The following is an 18,979-nucleotide window of genomic DNA, read 5'->3' on the forward strand; positions in this document are numbered from 1 at the left end:
AACATCAGCCCTAAAAGATCTTAGTGATTTGCACAATGGCATTTGCTGACCTCTTACCTGGGCCTGAAAGGTCATGCTTGCTTGCTTCTACTACTCAGGTGGGCAGGCTCCTCTTCCCTTCTGCCCTTTCCTTTCCAGACCTAACCAGAGCTGAACACTCACCATGATTAGCTTTGCATCAAAGGTTAATTAAGAGGTCAGGAAATGCTGCCTCTGCACCATTTCACACATTCGTGTGGCTGTGGCATTTCGCCATTGTGAAAGAGGCAAGCAAGTCACCTCTGATTTCTCTGTTCTCAGCAGTCATAAATCCCAGATTTCTAATTTACTGCAACCACTACAGAAGGAAACTAGCTTGTTGAACATATACACAGAATTGTCTGTAACTGTAGATGTGCCAAAAAAGTTGATAGGGTGGATGCTTCCTGCCAGGGAGATTGGCCCCACCAGGCTGGAATCACATCTTTCAGTGATTCTGCAAACACCAATGAGAGCCAACGTGGTGTAGTGGTTAAAAGCCGCAGATGGAGAACTGGGTTTAATCCCCCACTCCCTTGCATGCCACCTTGGGCCAATCACGGGGCTGTTCTTGCAGAGCAGTTATCTCAGAGCTCTCTCAGGCCCACCAACCTCATAGGGTATCTGTTGTGGGGATGAGGAAGGGTGATGTGTTTGTAAGTCATTCTGGGACTGCTTTGGGCAGTGAAAAGAAGGAGAAGAAGAGTTGGTTCTTATATGCCGCCTTTCTCTACCAGGAGTCTCAAAGCGGCTTACAATCGCCTTCCCATTCCTCTCCCCACAACAGACACCCTGTGAGGTAGGTGAAGCTAAGACAGCCCCAATATTACTGCTTGGTCAGAACAGCTTTATCAGTGCTGAGCACAAGGTCACCCAGCTGGCTGCATATGGAGGAAGAGCAGGGAATCAAACCCGGCTCACCAGATTAGAAGTCTGCACTCCTAAGCACTACACCAAGCAGGGTATAAAACCCCAACTCTTCTTCTTCTTCAGTAGACAATGCCTTCTTTCTTCCAATTTCTATATACTGGACAGGTTGGATTGGAATAAAAGTGGTGAATGCCTGCACATGAAATTTTGTCTCTTACTCTTTTCATACCCAGCTTCCTTCATAATGCCTAAAAGCTAGATCTGCTGTGACTAACACTGGGGGAAAAACAGGAATAGTAATACTTATTAAGAATTGAAAATACAAAATATCCTAAAGCAGAGGTGGGCAACACATTTAGCACAAAAGATCCAATTGATGCACAATTTGGTCATGCCTCAATTTATGTAAGTGTGTGTATGTAAATGAGCACACATATACAAATCGGCTATTTTCTTCTTTCTTTCCTCTTCTCCAATCTCCCTGCCTCCAGCTATTAATAATTTTCAAAGCTGGAACATTTTAAATGCAGTATTGCTGCACAATTGTACCACAGCATTCGAATGACTTTTCTGTTGTTGTTGTTTTTCTTTAAATCACAGGAACCTTTTAAAAGCTGTTTGAGAGCTGTGGCTCGGGGAGCTGATGTGGTGCAAGCAGGCAGAATAGCACACACTAGCACCAAACTCTTCTATAGTGAGTAAGTTAAGGACCTAAGTGCATGTCTTCAGCAAACTACCTCATGAAATGAGAATGCAACTGAAACCCTGAAGCAGAGAGGGTTAAATCCAACTTCAGGATGGTTCTTTTAAAACCTCAACCATGGCATTTAAAGGGAAGGGGTTTTTTTTAGGTTCTAAAATGAGCTGCCTCCCACAAAAGTTAACAACAGCTTCCCTCCCCCCCTCTAAACAAAAGAATCTACCATTGGATAGGAAATCACCTCACAAAATGCATTCTGAAATTAAATCATGAACATTTCACAGTTCTCTAGAGTGAGCTTAGGCGCATCTAATTTCAGCTGTATTGCACCAGTTATTTTGGACATGTTGACGTGTGCAGCTGAACAGGCAGAGAATATATATACATATATAAAAAGCAGAATGTGTGCGTGCGCTCTTCCCCCTCACACCACCCTCTTTTTTTGTCTTCAGCATACCTCTTAATAATGATAAAACAAATATATCAGTAGCAACCTAGCCTAGCAAAAGGAACCATTTCCCAGCAATTCTACTTTATTCCATAAGACAGAGATAATTACACAGAGTAAACCATTTGCTTGCTGGTTTAAATACATAGAAACACAGCTAATTACAACCTTCCCTTTTTCTCTGCTTTGGCAGACAATAAGATGAATGACAGTTGTTTATTTATGGTATAGTGTGGTATCTTTACAAGCCATTACTTTTCACACTATTTGAGGAATGGTTTCCTTAGAACAATAAAAGAGAAAAATCTCTTTCTTTAGAATTCTACGTTCATTCTAACGTACATATAATTTACTTTCTCACTGAATAAACCCATACATGGGAGTCCTGCTAGGGAGGAGTATTGCCTGACAAGACGGAATCCTGAAATTTGGTCCACATGCGTAGTCAAAGCAACTCGAAATAGCAGAAAAATCAAAACTGAGGCATTTGTTCATTTTGTCTCTCAGAAAAGGTCAGTAACCCCAAGGGGAAATATGATGCACATGTCGTGTTTGTGAACTCCTGAAGCTGCCTGATCCGCCTGGCGCTTAGTTCATGCGGGTCCTGTGATCCTTGCGAATAAACTCTCCCAGGTCTGGAAAGAATTGCTGGGAGGAGGAAAATCTTTGTGTCCCCCCAAAATTGGATTCAGCTCATCATTTAGGGATCCAGGTTACTTGTACTGTCTGCAAATAGACCTGTGCCAGTCCAATTGTGAAGCATGAATCTTACCTGATTTTAAAGGACAGCATTCCAGCACAGAGCCATCCAAACTACACAGGAAAAATAAAAATCGGGGTACACATGGGCGTTCTACGTTATCTAGTAGATGCTAAGGACGTTGCAGAATGGGCTTCATTTACAAGTTCATATCAGTCTGAGACCCCTCCCCTTTGTTCAGCCATGTCCTTTTCTATGCAATTAATCCACTGTTGCAAAACAGCATTATTCCTTTTAAGTGTTAATCGTACAGAAACCTGAGCAAAGAGAGAAGTGTCTGAAGTAAGGGTGGCCGAACTGTGGTTCTCCAGATGTCCATGGGCTACAATGACCATGAGCCCTTGCCAGCATGTTTGGCTACTCTTAATATAAAGCAGTAGTTCTCAACCTGGGGGTCAACCAGGGATCGCCGAGGCCACCACTACAGGGGGGGGGGGAGAATTTCAGCCATTTCTACACTTGGTAAGGTACTCGAGGGATCCAAAAGAGTGCCACAGTCCACTGGGCTAGGTCAGAATCAGGCCCTCGTGGCATTTTAAATTACTGGCATTGTCATGGCATTGTCATGGTGGGGCTACCAGGCATTGTCATGGTGGGGCCACCAGGACATTGTCCCATCTAATTTGGCCCACAGTTATGTTTTAAAATGTCTATGACCATCGGTATGTGAAGTCACTTAAAGGTCAACAACAGTCGTTGGCCAGATCACACAAGATGCTGGAAATTCCACAAATGGATCTCCCCATCAGTTTCCCCCCCCCCCGCCCCTAAAGGGAGATAGTTGCCTGGGTCCCAATTTGGATCTGGGTAATGGTGTGGGGAATAGAGCCTCTTGTGGCGCAGAGTGGTAAGGCAGCAGACATGCAGTCTGAAAACTCTGCCCATGAGGCTGGGAGTTCAATCCCAGCAGCCGGCTCAGGGTTGACTCAGCCTTCCATCCTTCCGAGGTCAGTAAAATGAGTACCCAGCTTGCTGGGGGGTAAACGGTAATGACTGGGGAAGGCACTGGCAAACCACCCCGTATTGAGTCTGCCATGAAAACGCTAGAGGGCGTCACCCCAAGGGTCAGACATGACCTGGTGCTTGCACAGGGGATACCTTTACCTTTAATGGTGTGGGGAATGGAAAATTTTAATTCTTCCCCATACTCCTACAGAGTCTTGTTGATTTTTTTAAAATGGAGAAGTGCTTTTTAATGTGTGAGCCTCTTTTCCCATCATATGTTTTATTGGGGGGGGGGAGAAAGATTGGTCAATTTCAATCACTAAAACTAGGTTGGTAGGGAAGGTTAATCCCCTCACACACACACACACCACAGCCCCAATAAAACCCTGCGAAGCTGTTAAAAATGCTGGGTGGATGGGTTCACAGACAGTTCACTCACATCTCGTTGGCCTCCAATTATAATTAAACCACATGATGTTGTAAATAAATAAAAACAAATTATGTAAGAATGATGAAATGAAGTCCCTTAAGAAATGGTGGTATCCAGGAGAGACACCTCTAAGTAGATAAATGCTTTGACTAATTTCTTTTAAAACGGAATACATGGGAAGGGAAGTGAGTCTACCAATACTAAACACCAGTTCATCAGAGGAATGGGAGCACAGAAACTGAATTTAGCAGTAAATTGGAGGCACTGTGACAATACAGATCCAAACATTACATCTGCAGGGACAAAATGACAGGAAGAACAGTTAACATCCCCTCCCTAGCAGTCCAGCTGAGTCAGACTGAGCTTTCAAGAGCTCTGGCTTGGTGCACAATCAGCTTAAAATAGAGAAGAAAAGTCCAGTGGGGGAAACAGTAGCAATCAGCTTAGGATAAAATGTTTTCTCATTAAGCTACAGAGATTGTTGGACTTACCTGCGAAATCACTGCTAAGTATGCACGCCGTTCATCATTAGCTTTATGGTAAGCCTAAATTCCAAACAAGAGATAAGTGGTTAACAAAAGCAGGGTTGAGAAGAGGTTAAAGAACAGTCATAGCCCAGATTTACTGGGCTTTAAAACATACCTATTGTAGTCATTACATTCTTCTCATCATTCAAGTAATCTACAACATGTCAGCTAGCAAAGAAGATACTTAAGAAGTGCCTGAGAGGTGATTATATCAAAATGCAGACCTTCAGTTCTTGTTCCGATTTGAGGTCATAATCTTTCAGATGGTTCTTGAGACTTTTCTTCTCTTCTTCTAGTTGTTTCAGAAACTGATCTAAAGAATCCTGCCATTGTATATAGATAATAAAATAAAGTCAACAAGCTTGTAAAGGTTCCCCTCCTTTTCTTCTTATGTGAAACAAACAGAATAAGATCAGTCCTGCATACCCACCTGTGTCTAGACCAGGGGTAGTCAAACTGCGGCCCTCCAGATGTCCATGGACTACAATTCCCAGGAACCCCTGCCAGCGAATGCTGGCAGGGGCTCCTGGGAATTGTAGTCCATGGACATCTGGAGGGCTGCAGTTTGACTACCCCTGGTCTAGACCCTTTAAATCCCTAGCCATTATGGTCACTGTTCTCCCCTGAGAACTGGTTGATTTGCACAAGATAATGCAGAGGAACTGACCACACTGGGTGTACATTACTATCAGTTTTGCACTGCAAATTTCCTCGTCTATTTAATGAGATGCTTTTTAGTTCAGGTTTTTATTTTGTCCTCCCAGTTACTGTGGACTTTTTTGTAGTTCCAATTTAGCCGAATGCATGTGGGCTGGGAGGGTCACCAGTGCAGTCAGAAATGCTTACTTTGCTTAAAGTCCCTTCTTTGGAGCATTTTTGGCACTACAACTGACGTGCATATCCAAATTATGCTCCATATTGCGGTTAACGGCAACAGCTCTTCCATACATGGCATTTTCATAACTGCTGTCTAGCAGGGATGGGTTGGCCTCTTAGACTCCCTGGGAAAATTCCTGATGGGCTGCTGGGGGCCAGGAGCATGCCAGATTCTGGAGACACTGGCATGGCTGCAGAGACCGCTTGGCTCTGCCCAACCAGCAGCAGCCATAGGCATCAGCTTCCCCATTACCCTGGCCTAGCCTGATCCCAGCTGTCCAAGCTAAGCCATCCCTATAGGACTGTCTCACAGGGGCCACCTGAACTGGAGTAGACCATGTGAGAGGCAAGACTACACATTACTGCTGCTGCTAAACTGGCTGGCCCACTTTTATCCTGACGTTCCTTCAAGGAGCTCCGAGTCATGTCCATGAGTTTCTTCCCCACATTATCATTATATTTATTGTTTCACTTATATGCCCCCTTCCCTTGTTGTCTTCACAGCAAGCCTGTGAGATGGGTTGGCCGAGAGAGATTGACTGGCTCAAGGTCATCTGGGGAGCTTTGTGGTGGAGTAGGGATTTGAAGGTGGATCTCCCATGTCCTGATCCCGGACTCTGACCACTCTGCCCCAGTCTGGCATTTAGCCTTCCCCCTGCCCCTCCTGGAGGAGAGCGAAACTGAACTAAGAAGTGGTGGACAGAACAGCATGATTGACACACGTCTTTTTTCCTGCAGTCAGGCAAGCCTTTCAACCTACAATTTATCTTCCTCCATAATAAACTCTCAGGAATATGGGTAACCTGGGCACATCAGATAAGTAGTATACAATGAGAAGATCTACTTTTATTGGTGCAAAGCAACACTTCCCATTTCCCGAGCTGCCTATTTTTAAGCATGTCTGGATTTTTTTTTTGTCAGATAAGGGACAAGACTTTACAGCGAAGTGGACAAAAGGTGAAGTATTATTAAAAAGCTGCTGGCACACAGCAATAACCCCCCTGCTGGCTTATAAAACAGACACTGACATCAGGGCTACAGATTTCAGAAATATTTCATCTGTAGCTAGGCAGCCAGCTGTGAACTTTAATCTTCCCAAAGAAGAAACACACAGCAAGGATAGATAGATATATAACACATTACTATTTTTGTTCTTAAATGAAAAAAAATGAACTGGACTAGGTTATTAGAACACATACAAGAAGAAGAAGAAGAGTTTGTTCTTATATGCCGCTTTTTCTCTACCCGAAGGAGTCTCAAAGCAGCTTACATTCACCTTCCCTTTCCTCTACCCACAACAGAGACCCTGTGAGGTGGGTGAGGCTGAGAGAGCCCTGATATCACTGCTCAGTCAGAATAGCTTTATCAGTGCCATGGTGAGCCCAAGGTCACCCAGCTGGCTGCATGTGGAGGAGTGCAGAATTGTATATGGCACTGGTCAGACCACACCTGGAGTGTGTATTTGAAAGGTTGTCACTTGGAGGAGGGCAGGATGCTGTTTCCGTTGGCTGCAGTGGAAATGACGCACAGTAATGGTTTTAAACTACAAGTACAACGATATAGGCTAGATATCAGGAAAAGGTTTTTCACAGTCAGAGTAGTTCAGCAGTGGAATAGGCTGCCTAAGGAGGTGGTGAGCTCCCCTCACTGGCAGTCTTCAAGCAAAGGTTGGATACACACTTTTCTTGGATGCTTTAGGATGCTTTGGGCTGATCCTGCGTTGAGCAGGGGGTTGGACTAGATGGCCTGTATGGCCCCTTCCAACTCTGTGATTCTGTGAACCCGGCTCTCCAGATTAGAAGTCCGCACTCCTAACCACTACACCAAGTAAACTGTCACAGCCTGAATCACCCTACCCAAGTGGAGCAGGAGCCCAGCCCTAAGCAAGGAAGCAGCCCAGTTGGAGAGGGGATGGAAGAGCCACCGGGCCGACGAGAACAGCAGGCAGGAGGCAGGCCAACTGGTATGAATTCCATACAGAGTCAGAGTCCCTTTATTGGCATAAATTCCATAAAGAGCAATGGCCTACTCTGTCTTAAAGGCTCCTTGTTAGAAGGAGCCTGCTGAAGAGAAGGAGCTGAGAAGGCCAAGGGAAGTGGGATAGGCAATCAAAGGGCAACACCGGCATTTCTGGCATGCTGATTCATCTTTGGCACTGAGGACACCCTGAGGGTGATGATTCCAAAGTATGGTCGTGAACAGAGAAGAGCCCAGGCTGCACGTTTGTAACTAACGTTCATAGCGTTTGTCTGCAGTGAAAGCAGAAGTATCTAATTGCATCACTGCCGGAGAGAGGCATACCACTGAGGCAAACAGGGCCAAGATTAAGACCATGGTTTTGCATTTAATTTTTCACAGTAAGCCGTGTCTCAAATTTCAGGGCGGAGCAGCTGTTATCAATTCCTTCTTCCTTCGCTAAGCTGTATTACTGACTGAATCTTTGTTCAGCATTTTACAGGGCCACCCTAAGCAGAGTTATACCCTTCCAAGCCCATTGACTTTGATGTGCTTAGAACGATGCAACACTGTTAAGGACTGCACTGTTAATTACTTTTCTTAGAGACAGTGGTTTTAAAAAACAGAAGTGAACACACCCAATAATCATATTCTGAATGTTTGAGCATAATTTGCCATTAGCAATACAAATAGTGGTTCTGATTAATTAGGGTCCAGTATTCAAAAGACATTGCAAGGGGGGGGGGGACGACAGGGAGGGATAGTCATGGATTGCAGATCTATTTTTCCTGAATTTGATATATTTATTGTTGACTGAGCTTCACCTCTCTTTGAGTTTCTCCAGCAGGTAACAGAACCACATAGACCAGTGATCCCCAACCTTTTTCTCACCGGGGACTGGTCAATGCTTGACAATTTTATTGAGGCCCGGGGGGGGGGGTAGTCTTTTGCCAAAGGACGTCGCCACTGCCTGAGCCCCTGCTCCACTTTCTTTCTCGCTGGCACCCCTGACTTCCTGCTGCCCACTGGGGGGCGCTGCCAGCAGCAGCTGCACAGTGCCACACTGAGGGGGAGCCCCAGCCATGGCAGCCACTGGAGAGCATCAATGGTGAGCCAACGGCAGAATGGCAGGGCAGACCCCGAGGCAACAGCCGGGTAGGAGGATGAGGAGGAGCCGCGAGAAACCATGAAAAAGCCACACCCTGTTCAACCTGCTGCTTGAAATCAAAGGCAAATGCAGTGTCCCTGAGAAAACAATATCCCTTCCCCCTTTCAACACCAGCAAGAAGTCTCTGGCAGAAATTTAGTTACATATTTTAGTATTACATATACATCTAGAGCCAGTTTGGCGTAGTGGTTAGGAGCACCAACTTGTAATCTGGTGAGCCAGGTTTCATTCTCTGGTCTTCCATATGCAGCCAGCTGGGTGACCTTGGTCTCGCCACAACACTGATAAAGCTGTTCTGACCGAGCAGTGATATCTGGGCTCTCTCAGCCTCACCCACCTCACAGGGTGTCTGTTGTGGGGAGAGGAAAGGGAAGGTGACTGTAAGCTTCTTTGAGCCTCCTTTGGGTAGAGAAAAGCAGCATGTAAGAACCAACTCTTCTTCTTCTTCAGCTATGGAGTTTCTATGGTGGCAATCCATAGAGCTGGCAACCTACATTAGGTTTAGTAAACAGAAACAAAACAAAAAATATCAGAAACTTAATTTTTTTCTGCTACAAAATTCAGCTCCCATGGTAACTATACTGATATTTATACTGCAGTAATACTTGTTTTGCAGTGATCTGGATAACCAAGGTTAGGCTGATCTCATCAGATCTTGGAAGTTAAGCAGAGTCAGCCCTGGTCAGTATAAGGATTAGAGATCACCAAGGAATACCAAGGTCATGATGTGGAACCAGGCAAAGGAAAATCACCTCTAAACATCTCTTGCCTTGGGATTCCCATGGGATTGCCGTGTCAGCTGTGACTTGACCACAATAACAAAAGCAAAAAAGAACAAACATTCCCTCCCATCTTGTTTTAGAAAAGAGCTGGGCTTTTGTACCCCGCTTTTGACTACCTGAAAGAATCTCAAAGCAGCTTACAATTGCCTTCCCTTCCTGTCCCCTGGGAGGTAGGTGGCTCTGAGAGAACTGTAACTAGTTCAAGGTTACCTGCTGGCTGCACGTGGAGGAGTGAGGAACCAAACCTGGTGTTCTAGAGCAGGGGTAGTCAACCTGTGGTCCTCCAGATGTCCATGGACTACAATTCCCATGAGCCCCTGCTTCGCTGGCAGGGTCTCATGGGAATTGTAGTCCATGGACATCTGGAGGACCACAGGTTGACTACCCCTGCTCTAGACTAGGGGCCACCACTCTTAACCACTACACCAAGCTCACTCTCCAGGTTTGGGTTTGGTTTTGTAGTTTCTTAGCGCTGCTTGCTGGAATTTTCCCCATGCCTGCTGGCGTATGCCATTCCTTATCTCCTATCAACAGGTATTATAATTTAAGTAGTGCCAAACTTGACTCAATTGTATAGACAGGGATTTGTTTCAAGTGGAAGCTTCTTTTAAAAAGTTGATACAAAATTACTGAAGCCACGGATATGCTCAGTCTTGTTTCAATGTTTACTTGTAAAATACTTCCACCTGGTTGGGAGGAGTGGCTTGCAAATCTTCTAAATTTAATTAATTAAGCATTGTTATTCAGTTAAGTTTAAAACAATCATATACAAATGGCATAATCCTGCCACTGCTAAGCATTTGTAAACATTGATGACAATGGGACAGTTGTTAAGCAGTGAGTCACCCCCCCCCCCACCACACAGAATTTCAATTTAGCTGGAGGATGCGAAATATATTGTATACCTTGCCATAGAAAGGTTTTTAAACCAGAGATCTATGGACAAGCAGCACAAAAGCAAATTTAAACACGAAGTGCCCCCTGGTGGTTTATTGGGGAACTCACAACAAACCTGCATTGCTTTTGTGCACTGTTCTTTTTTGGGGGAGGGTTACTGAGAACAGGGCAGGTATACGTCATAACTAGAACTGTATGCAAGGAGTATGCACATGGTGTCCTTGATTAACCATCCAATATTGCAGTACTAAATACAGCTACAGCCTTTTAATTTCAATGTACTTAGAGTATAACAGCTCAGAATTGTGCTGCAATTTAGGGTTTATCGCAGGCATGCAATGATCTATTTATTTATTTTATTTCTAGCCTGTCTTCCTCCTTGGACTCAATGAGGGTCACTATGTCAGTAAAGACATTTTGACAATATTTCTCAAGATATCCCTTTTAATCCTGAAACCTCTGTTTCGCTACATGGTCCATAAGCATTAACCAGGATGCACTTCCCTTCTCCCTCTCACCACCACCAACACCTCCACCACCAAATAAGGTGCTTAGGGGCCTAGTCCCAGTGCCTTACTCCTTGTGCCACTACTCAACATGATCCTGAAGAGAGCCGCTGAATCATTCCAACACTGTGACCCTCCAGATGTCCATGAACATGCTGGCAGAGGCTCATGGTAAGTGTACTCCATAGACATCTGGAGAGTCACAGTTTGGCCACCCCTGCACTAGACCAAGGCTGTAACTGCCTGTCAGGTAAATAGACATCACTTGTTCGACTAGACACATATAGTAGGAGATGAACAACAAAGGTTTGTTCAACAATAGTATGTTTTGTGTGGATGGCTTCAATATAGAAAGTAAAACAGGCTCTCAACTTGGCCCCCAAAGGTTGAATACTTTTCCCCAATCAAAGAAACTATGCTGTGGCTGAGCCTTCAGTAAAACGAATAAACCCTGAAGGGAGAGTTGATTCCCCTTTCTCCACGCAGGTTACTACATCTGCGTCAAGGATGCTCTGTGTTACCCCACACAGCTCTTGACTACAGAATGTGTATGCGTGCTAGGAATGCGGGGCTCTTAAAAGGGTGCCTATTTTTCACACCGAAACAAATCTTCTCCCTTAAGTTGAGCACAAACCTTAACTAAAAGACAGAAGAAGCCTGGCTAAGCTGACACTCCGATCCACAGCCCTCATTCCCTGTCTTAAGCTCACACACACCTTCCCCATCCAATGGAGTTCCATGAGCTCTGATTAGCTAACAATTACAACGATTGGTTCAGAGCTCCGAAGGAAGGCGGGACTGTTAGGAATGATTGCTACACCTTCCCTGCCCATTCACTTGCAAGCACTACACCACTCATGCTTGCAGTGCTGATGGGGGAAGCACATGTTCAGGGTGCACAGTACCTGCACGTGGCAACTGGTGGTCTTGGGGAAAGGTCATGCATGCGGCGCAGGTGGTTGTGAGCACAGGTATGGTGAGAAGGTTGATGAGCAGAAGGTTGATGAGCAGGTGGAGAGATGTGCAGGTGAGTGGGTGGAAAGGGTAACCTGAGAGGGGCTTGATGGTTGGCAGAAGGGCCCCAGGCTACTGTCCCCCCCCATGTGAAACTGACATTGACCACCTATTGGATCTTGACTATGTGCCTGGGTTATGGCTTTGGCCCCATTCCTTGCATACAGGACTTGACATTCTGCCTGACTACAACTTTCTCTACTGACCATTTCTTGGAGGTGGCTTCCTTCTGTCCACAGCTCATCTTCTTGATGCCAGGCTAGCTGGTCTAATTAGAATCAATCCCAGCTGACCGTGACAGCTGTTTTCTGCCAGGAGATGTCGTGATAGGAATAAAAGATGGGTTTTCCTCTGATAATATGGAAAATTAATTTCTGGAGAGAACTTTTTTACATTCCCGTAATCTCTCTTAATAAAAGGTTGCAGCCTGGCTAACTTTGCAGAAAAGAGCATTCACGATGAAATGAAGCATATGCCAAAGGGATTGTGCTTTTGATTGCTTCATAATTATTGCCAATACAAATGAAGAATATGAAGCACTAAAGAATTTGACAATCAAGCAATGATCACCGGAGGGATGCCAGTGAGTTGCCCTTGAGGCACAATTTCAATATCCTTCCCTAAAAGGCACAAATAGATTTTTCTCCTTTGCTATGCCAATCAGTTCTGCCCCACAGTGCTTGACAAACAGACCTGAAGCATCACTTCGGAGAAGACAACATGTGAAAAACATTAATAAAATCAGATTCTTAGAAAAACCGGAACACGTAGAAAAGAGCAGCCTGTAAAAGCATGGAGGACAACTATGAAGAAAGAGGTCAAGTGAAGAAAACAGCAATGACCTTTTGCAGCAGCTGTGTCCCGAAACCCCAATTTGCATCCTTTTTCACCATCCAACCATTTTTATTACAATTAACTCATTATTATTATTTTCATTACTCTCCCACTCTGATTCCAATAGGCCTATCCTCAGGATATGAAACATATCACTTTACTATTATAACTTTACTATTCTGCATCAAGAATAATAAACAACATAAAGCGAATCATTGTGAAGAGCAGTCAAAGCACTTTGGAATCTAAATGCTACAAAATGGAAAAAGGGGAGGGGATAGCCACGCAAAAATCTTCCGGTCATAAATTGGTCCCACATCATAAAGCATAATATTTTTTAAATAGTAGAATCACGAGGCGCTTGTCCAACTAAATGTATCACACTCACCAGATGCATTTGGTCGAAAGAACGAACTGAAGCCAATCTGTCTACAAATAAGAAAAATACATGAGCATTTTGATAAACAACATCCCTGCACAGATGATCCGTGTCTAGTATCTGTCAGCTTCAAGGGGGCGGGGGGGGGAGCAGCACTCTAGTCATACCTGCGGGGTTGCCAGAGACATGTTGCATTTTTCCTTGGAGAAGCCCGATTTGCCTTTCTAACTGCCTGTTCAGCTCTATTTGTGTTTCATACCTGGTCTTCCATTCATTATCTTAAAACCAAACAAACAAAAAGGAATGAGTCCAGGGGCACCTTAAAGACCAACAAAGTTTAAGTCTAAGCATAAACTTTCATGTGTATGCACGCTCTGTCAGATATCTGTGCAAGTTTCTTTGTAAGGTAAGGAACTGTGTAGGTTGAAAGCCCCGATAAACCACCATTGAGGAGCCATCCTGAATTTGTGGGGACACACAGTATAACAAGTGGTTCTAGCAAGAAAGGGATTCAGAAGAGCATTTGGCCTTGTTCTAGAGAGGTTCTATCCTACTGTGGGAGAGGTACTCTGTTAGCTTGCTCGTGGAACAAATGTTTTTTGGGGACAAGGCTGTGGTACAGAAGTTTAGGCTGGTGCCTTATTTGTTAGCTAAGTGTTAGGATCCAATATAAGCCCTGGCAGCCATAACTTGCATGGCTCATGGTGGAGAGCACCATCAAATAGCAGCCAGTTTATGGTCACCCTGTAGGTTTTTTTAAAGACAAGCGACATTGAGAGATGATCTTGCCCCTCCTTGTCTCTGCACAGCAACCCTGGACTTCCTGGGAGGCCCCCCATCCAAGGGCTAACCAGGGTCAACCCTGAAATGTAATGAAATCAGCCTAGCCTGGGCCAGCCAGGTCTGAGCATGTGGTTGATAGGTGCATCATCTGGTTTCAAAGTACAGGGTTACGCTTCTGTCTGGGTTTCAATGCCTCTAAAAGCTTCTGTTGCAGTTCAGGGTGTGAATTTTGCTCCCAGGCCTAGAGTAAGATACCAGGGACCCCCCATTTACTGGGGACAGGAAGCCTTGAGTCCCATTGTGTACACTCTGATCAGTTCGCAACTGAGCAGATGAAGCCACTAAATTATATTTCCAAGAGCGCCCAAAGATTATCATTGTGTTGATATTGTAATTCAATTTGCTACTCTGGATTGGCTTCTAAGTGTTTTAATTCACCAGCAGTCTAGACTTGGTTTCTTACCTTCATCATCAGTGCTGTTAAGCCTTTTCTCCAGTTCTGCGGCTGTATTTTTCATTTCAAACAGGGAGAGATCCAGCGCTTCTCTGTGTAAACAGAGAATAGGTAGTTACATAACCCATTGCCTTTCAATGACCTATAAAAACTTAATACTTATGGACATATGAAAATGATCTTTATGCTCTCATGCTTTCACTAGAAATTTACTGCCAAATAAATCTGGGAAGATACTTGCATGCATAAGCAGGCTCTGCTTAAGATTCTAATTCGCAAAGCCTATAAGACCAGGAAGCAGCTGCCCTGCTAAAACAATGTATTCCCCCTCCTCTTATATTTCTGGGAGGGACTTCCAGGTGTTAACGCTAAACTGACAGATGGCGGCTTCAGCTCATGCTACTGGGCAAGACCACATTAAGACTCTGAGAGTCCCAGGACTAATGGATTATTGAGCTCCTACTCCTGCTGTGGCCATATGTACTAGGACTGCACCTTTAACGTTAGTATTCTGCCATTTCTTTTTGGCACACAACTCCTAATTTAGAATCCATGTGAATCCACAGTACAATGATTTCTACACCAACCCCCTCTGAAGAGCCAGTGGGTTAGACAAGGAGAACGAGAGACAAGGAAAACTCACATGCCATCCAGGACTTATACCCACCCTTCTAAGCCCACCTTGACTTAGAAGGGTAGAACTATGGTTTGCACTGTCAGAATCCCCACTTTGTTGTAGGGCTGTTGTAGGGACAAAACACTATTCCTTGGAGGTCTCCCATCCAAATACTAGACAGAGCTGACCCTGCTTAGCTTCTGAGATCTAATAAATATTGAGACATTATTCAGTGACCTTTCAATCTGCCTCTCCATGAGGCAGCTATTCATAAGGCAGCTAAATGGAACCTACAAGGTTCAGATGCAGTATGCCACTAGGGCACAGAAGGAAAAGTGCTGTAGGAAGCTGGATTTTGGATTAAGGGCCCCTGAACTAACTGACTAGGCAGTAACACTTCAGATTTCAAGAACTGTTAACAGGCTGCACAACAAAATGGCGGCCACAAGGGCTGAATATAATTACAAAACATTTGAGAAGTTCCAGCAGAGGTTAAGAGATTCCAAGCCAAATCTATGAGGAAGATGATTGTTTCTAAGTGGAGGCTCCCTGCAGACACAGATCCTCTACTCCAGCTGCCCCAACCCCCGGTCCTGGGACCGGTCCTTGGATCAGTCGGTACCGGGCCGCAGCTCCTCCTCTTCCTCCTCCCCGGCTGCTGCCTCGGGGGCTTCCCTGCCACTCTGCCACCAGCTCACCTTTGGTGCTCTCCAGTGGCTGCCATGGCTGGGGCTCCCTTCGGCGTGGCACTGCACAGCTGCTGCTGGCAGTGCCCCCAGTGGGTGGCGGTAAGTCAGGGGTGCTGGCGGGAAAGCAAGAAGAGCAGGGGCTTAGGCAGCGGCAGTAATGTCCCTCGGCAAAAGACTACCCCTCCGGGCCTCAGTAAAATTGTCAAGTGTTGACCGGTCCCCGGTGATAAAAAGATTGGGGACCACTGCTCCAATAGAGTAGAGGAAGACAGAGCCAGGATTGGCTATTTTAGGGAAGAAGTAAGCAGGGTCCAGGAAACTAAGCACACAAAGGAGCCATGTTGTTGTTGGTGGTGGGGTGGGGGATTACTTGACTAGATGGATTTCTTTCCTGTGTAGAAAGTGCCGTCATCATAGATTACATGTGGAGACCTTGCAGGGGTTTCAAAGCAAGAGATGTACAAAGGAGATCTGCCATTTCCTGCCTCCCTTCAAGTACTAAGCAGGGCTAACTCCGCTTAATTGATGAGATTGGGCTAGCCTAGGTCAGAGGTCACCTTTTCTAAATCACCCTAATCAGGAAACAGCATGCCATTTTTGTTGTATTATTTTTTTTGTATTATTGGCTTTCAAACTGAGGAGTCTAATACTTCATAATTCCAGAGAGACAGCCAGAGGAGCCTATGACAAGTCTTACAGCATCACAAAAGCTGACAAAATATTGCTCCAACTGTTGTGGTCTAGAGCCCATGCTCCCCAGTGAAATGATTCCATTTCACTCTATGCTTTCTGCATTTCCTGGCTTCTTGAGACTGCTGGTTTTCTTGTTCGTGTTTTTGTCAGATTGCCTACATAAAATGACAGCCCAGCGAAGTTCCATTCATAGCTTCCGAAGAAGCGAGCTCTAATTTCCAAAAGGGTATGATGGAATAAAATTTTGCTAGTCCTGGTCACTTGGGATTTCTGCAGCACTCTCAAAAGACATCCCAAATATTATTTTGCAACTGGTACAGCCACCCTGTGAGGGTAGATATTCTTCTTACACTCCCGTATAGCTGCAGCTTTCCTTCCACAGATGAACACTGCCCTCTTCATTTCACACGAGGCTCCTTTAGACGGAATGAGACCTTCAGTCCACTGACACCAGTACTTCTTGCGCAGAACAGCAACTCCCCAAAGCCTCCGACAGAGGTCTCTCACATCATCTACTGCCGGATCCTTTTAGCTGGAGATGCTGGGGATTGAACCTGGGACCTCCTGTGTACAAAGCAGAGGCTTTTCCATCAAGCCACGGCCCTCCCCATTTCACTTCACGCTCTCCTTTCCCACAGCGAGAGAGCCACCTCCGGCAGCCCGTTCTGTGCACAATGAAAAGTGGCAGATTGGGTGACAGATGGATCTGCTTCGTGGAAGGCAGCCCACTAACAAGCTTGCCTGGGCAAGCCGCACTGAGGGCCCAAGCGCTGTCGCTCCGTTCCCACAGCACGTCATGCCCTCTCCTCACTCCCCCATCCCAGATGTACAATGTCATGAGTCACGTAATTGAACGGTAAATGATAAAAACACGCTAGTAATGGATTTGTGCCCTGAGCTGGATAGACGGAGCTCGGAAGCTAAGCAAGGTTGGCACCTGCTTACCCCTTGCAGAGGAGACCCCCAAGGAAATCTAGGGGTATCATGTAGAGGCAAGCAATGGCAAGCCAATGCTGAACGTCCCTTGCCTGGAAAGCCTCACAGGATTACCCTAAACAGGTTGTGACTTGATGGGGGGGGGGGAAGCCCAGGCCAGACCATGACTCTCTTAAAATGCATCCCTTCCAACACTCCAGGGTCCTGACTTAAAGGATCAGGTATTTTATCAGTTTAGGCCCATTCCACCGAGGGCTGTCCCAGCCACTCAGGGCCCATGTCAAATAGCGTGCATATGTATTCATTACTTGATTTGTATTCCGCCCCTCACTGACATCCCAAGGGGGCTAATAATGTTTTAGTTACAATGAAGTAAAAACTCTATAATTAATAAAACCATCCCCATTGAAATAAGAACAATAGACAGCAGACTTTTGGCAACTGGCAGAAACAGATTACCATCCTGCTTGGTCCCGATGTGGGAACACGTGTTTATCCAGAGCATTTTAGAGCAGGGGTAGTCAACCTGCGGTCCTCCAGATGTCCATGGACTACAATTCCCAGGAGCCCCTGCCAGCATTTGATGGCAGGGGCTCATGGGAATTGTAGTCCATGGACATCTGGAGGGCCGCAGTTTGACTACCCCTGATTTAGAGTATTGACATGGAGGAGTGGCAATGTGGGGTCCATCCATCCACCTGGGATGCATCACTTGAATGTTCTGTTTCGGTTATGGGAAGAAATTGGGCTGGCTCTGCCATGCAGTGGACGAGTTGGGACGAGGGGGCAGACGGCCCCAGCTCAAAAGCAGTTCAGTGTGATTGTCTACCACCCCTACAGCCTGGCTGACATCTGGCCCGAGTCCCACTGGTGCGACAGAGCACACAGGAGGCTGGAAGTTCACCAGGCAGGGCTGGAAGCATTGTTGCCTGCTCTGGATTGAGAACAAGCCTACAGATTTTGGCGGTGGAGCCTGAATAGGAAGGGGAGGGACTTCAATGGGGCGCAAGGCCATCGAGTCCACCCTCCGAAGCAGCCGTCTCTTCCAGGGGAATTGATCTCTGAGGTCTGGAGATGAGTAGTACTTCCGGGGGATCCCCAGGTCCCACCTGGAGGCTGGCATCCCTGGATGAGAACTACCAGGCATGCCATAAAGTCCGCTCTCCGGAGCAGCCGTCTCCTCCAGAGAGCTGAACGTCTGTTGCCTGAAGAGAAGTCTTGATTCCGGGGGATCCCCAGGCCCCACCTGGAGGCTGGCACCCAGCACTGGGAGGCAGACCAGCCGGAGACTCACTTCATCTGCGCCTCTTGCTCGACCTCCAGCAGGATCTGCTCCGAGTCCAGCAGGCGGCCGTCGTCCTCCGCTTCCCCCATGGCCGCCTCGCCCGCCTGCCTCCCCTCGGGCGGCCACCGCGTCCGAATCGCCTTGGAGAGGGCCGGGCGGTCACGTGACGGACGCGGTTCGAATTGTGTCACATCACAGGGCTGATCAAAGCCACCCGCTCCTTCTCCACGGAACCGGCAGAGGGCGCCCGCTCTCCAGCCGGGGAAATACACGCGCCGCATAACACAGAAACGCAGACTCGCTTCCCTATGTTGTGGATTTATTAAATGCCTTAATAGTAACGAGCGCTATAGAGGCGGGCTGACAAAGCACATCTGCTCTGGTGGTATTTCGGGTGCATTGTTTAGTGATCC

General features: G+C 46.2%; 1 protein-coding gene across 5 annotated transcripts in view; it reads right to left on the reverse strand.

The window, feature by feature from the left end:
- Window positions 1-18,735, reverse strand: part of CCDC169 (coiled-coil domain containing 169) — a 29,331-nt gene extending 10,596 nt beyond the window's left edge. For 2 of the 5 annotated variants that reach the window (XM_077341863.1, XM_077341862.1), the window contains exons 1-6: window positions 18,576-18,734; window positions 14,357-14,439; window positions 13,278-13,388; window positions 13,120-13,160; window positions 4,923-5,021; window positions 4,663-4,716 (exon numbers count right to left, since the gene is read on the reverse strand). In XM_077341863.1, coding sequence (XP_077197978.1) covers window positions 4,663-4,716; window positions 4,923-5,021; window positions 13,120-13,160; window positions 13,278-13,388; window positions 14,357-14,439; window positions 18,576-18,655 — 468 coding nt within the window. In that variant the 5' untranslated portion in view covers window positions 18,656-18,734. Of the gene's footprint in view, window positions 1-4,662; window positions 4,717-4,922; window positions 5,022-13,119; window positions 13,161-13,277; window positions 13,389-14,356; window positions 14,440-16,695; window positions 16,917-18,527 lie in introns of those variants that run through there. The other 3 variants (XM_077341866.1, XM_077341865.1, XM_077341864.1) reach the window with 3 other exon arrangements.
- Between the last annotated feature and the right edge of the window lie 244 nt (window positions 18,736-18,979).

Source organism: Paroedura picta, chromosome 6 (assembly GCF_049243985.1).
Source record: "Paroedura picta isolate Pp20150507F chromosome 6, Ppicta_v3.0, whole genome shotgun sequence".
NCBI classification, from domain to species: domain Eukaryota; kingdom Metazoa; phylum Chordata; class Lepidosauria; order Squamata; family Gekkonidae; genus Paroedura; species Paroedura picta.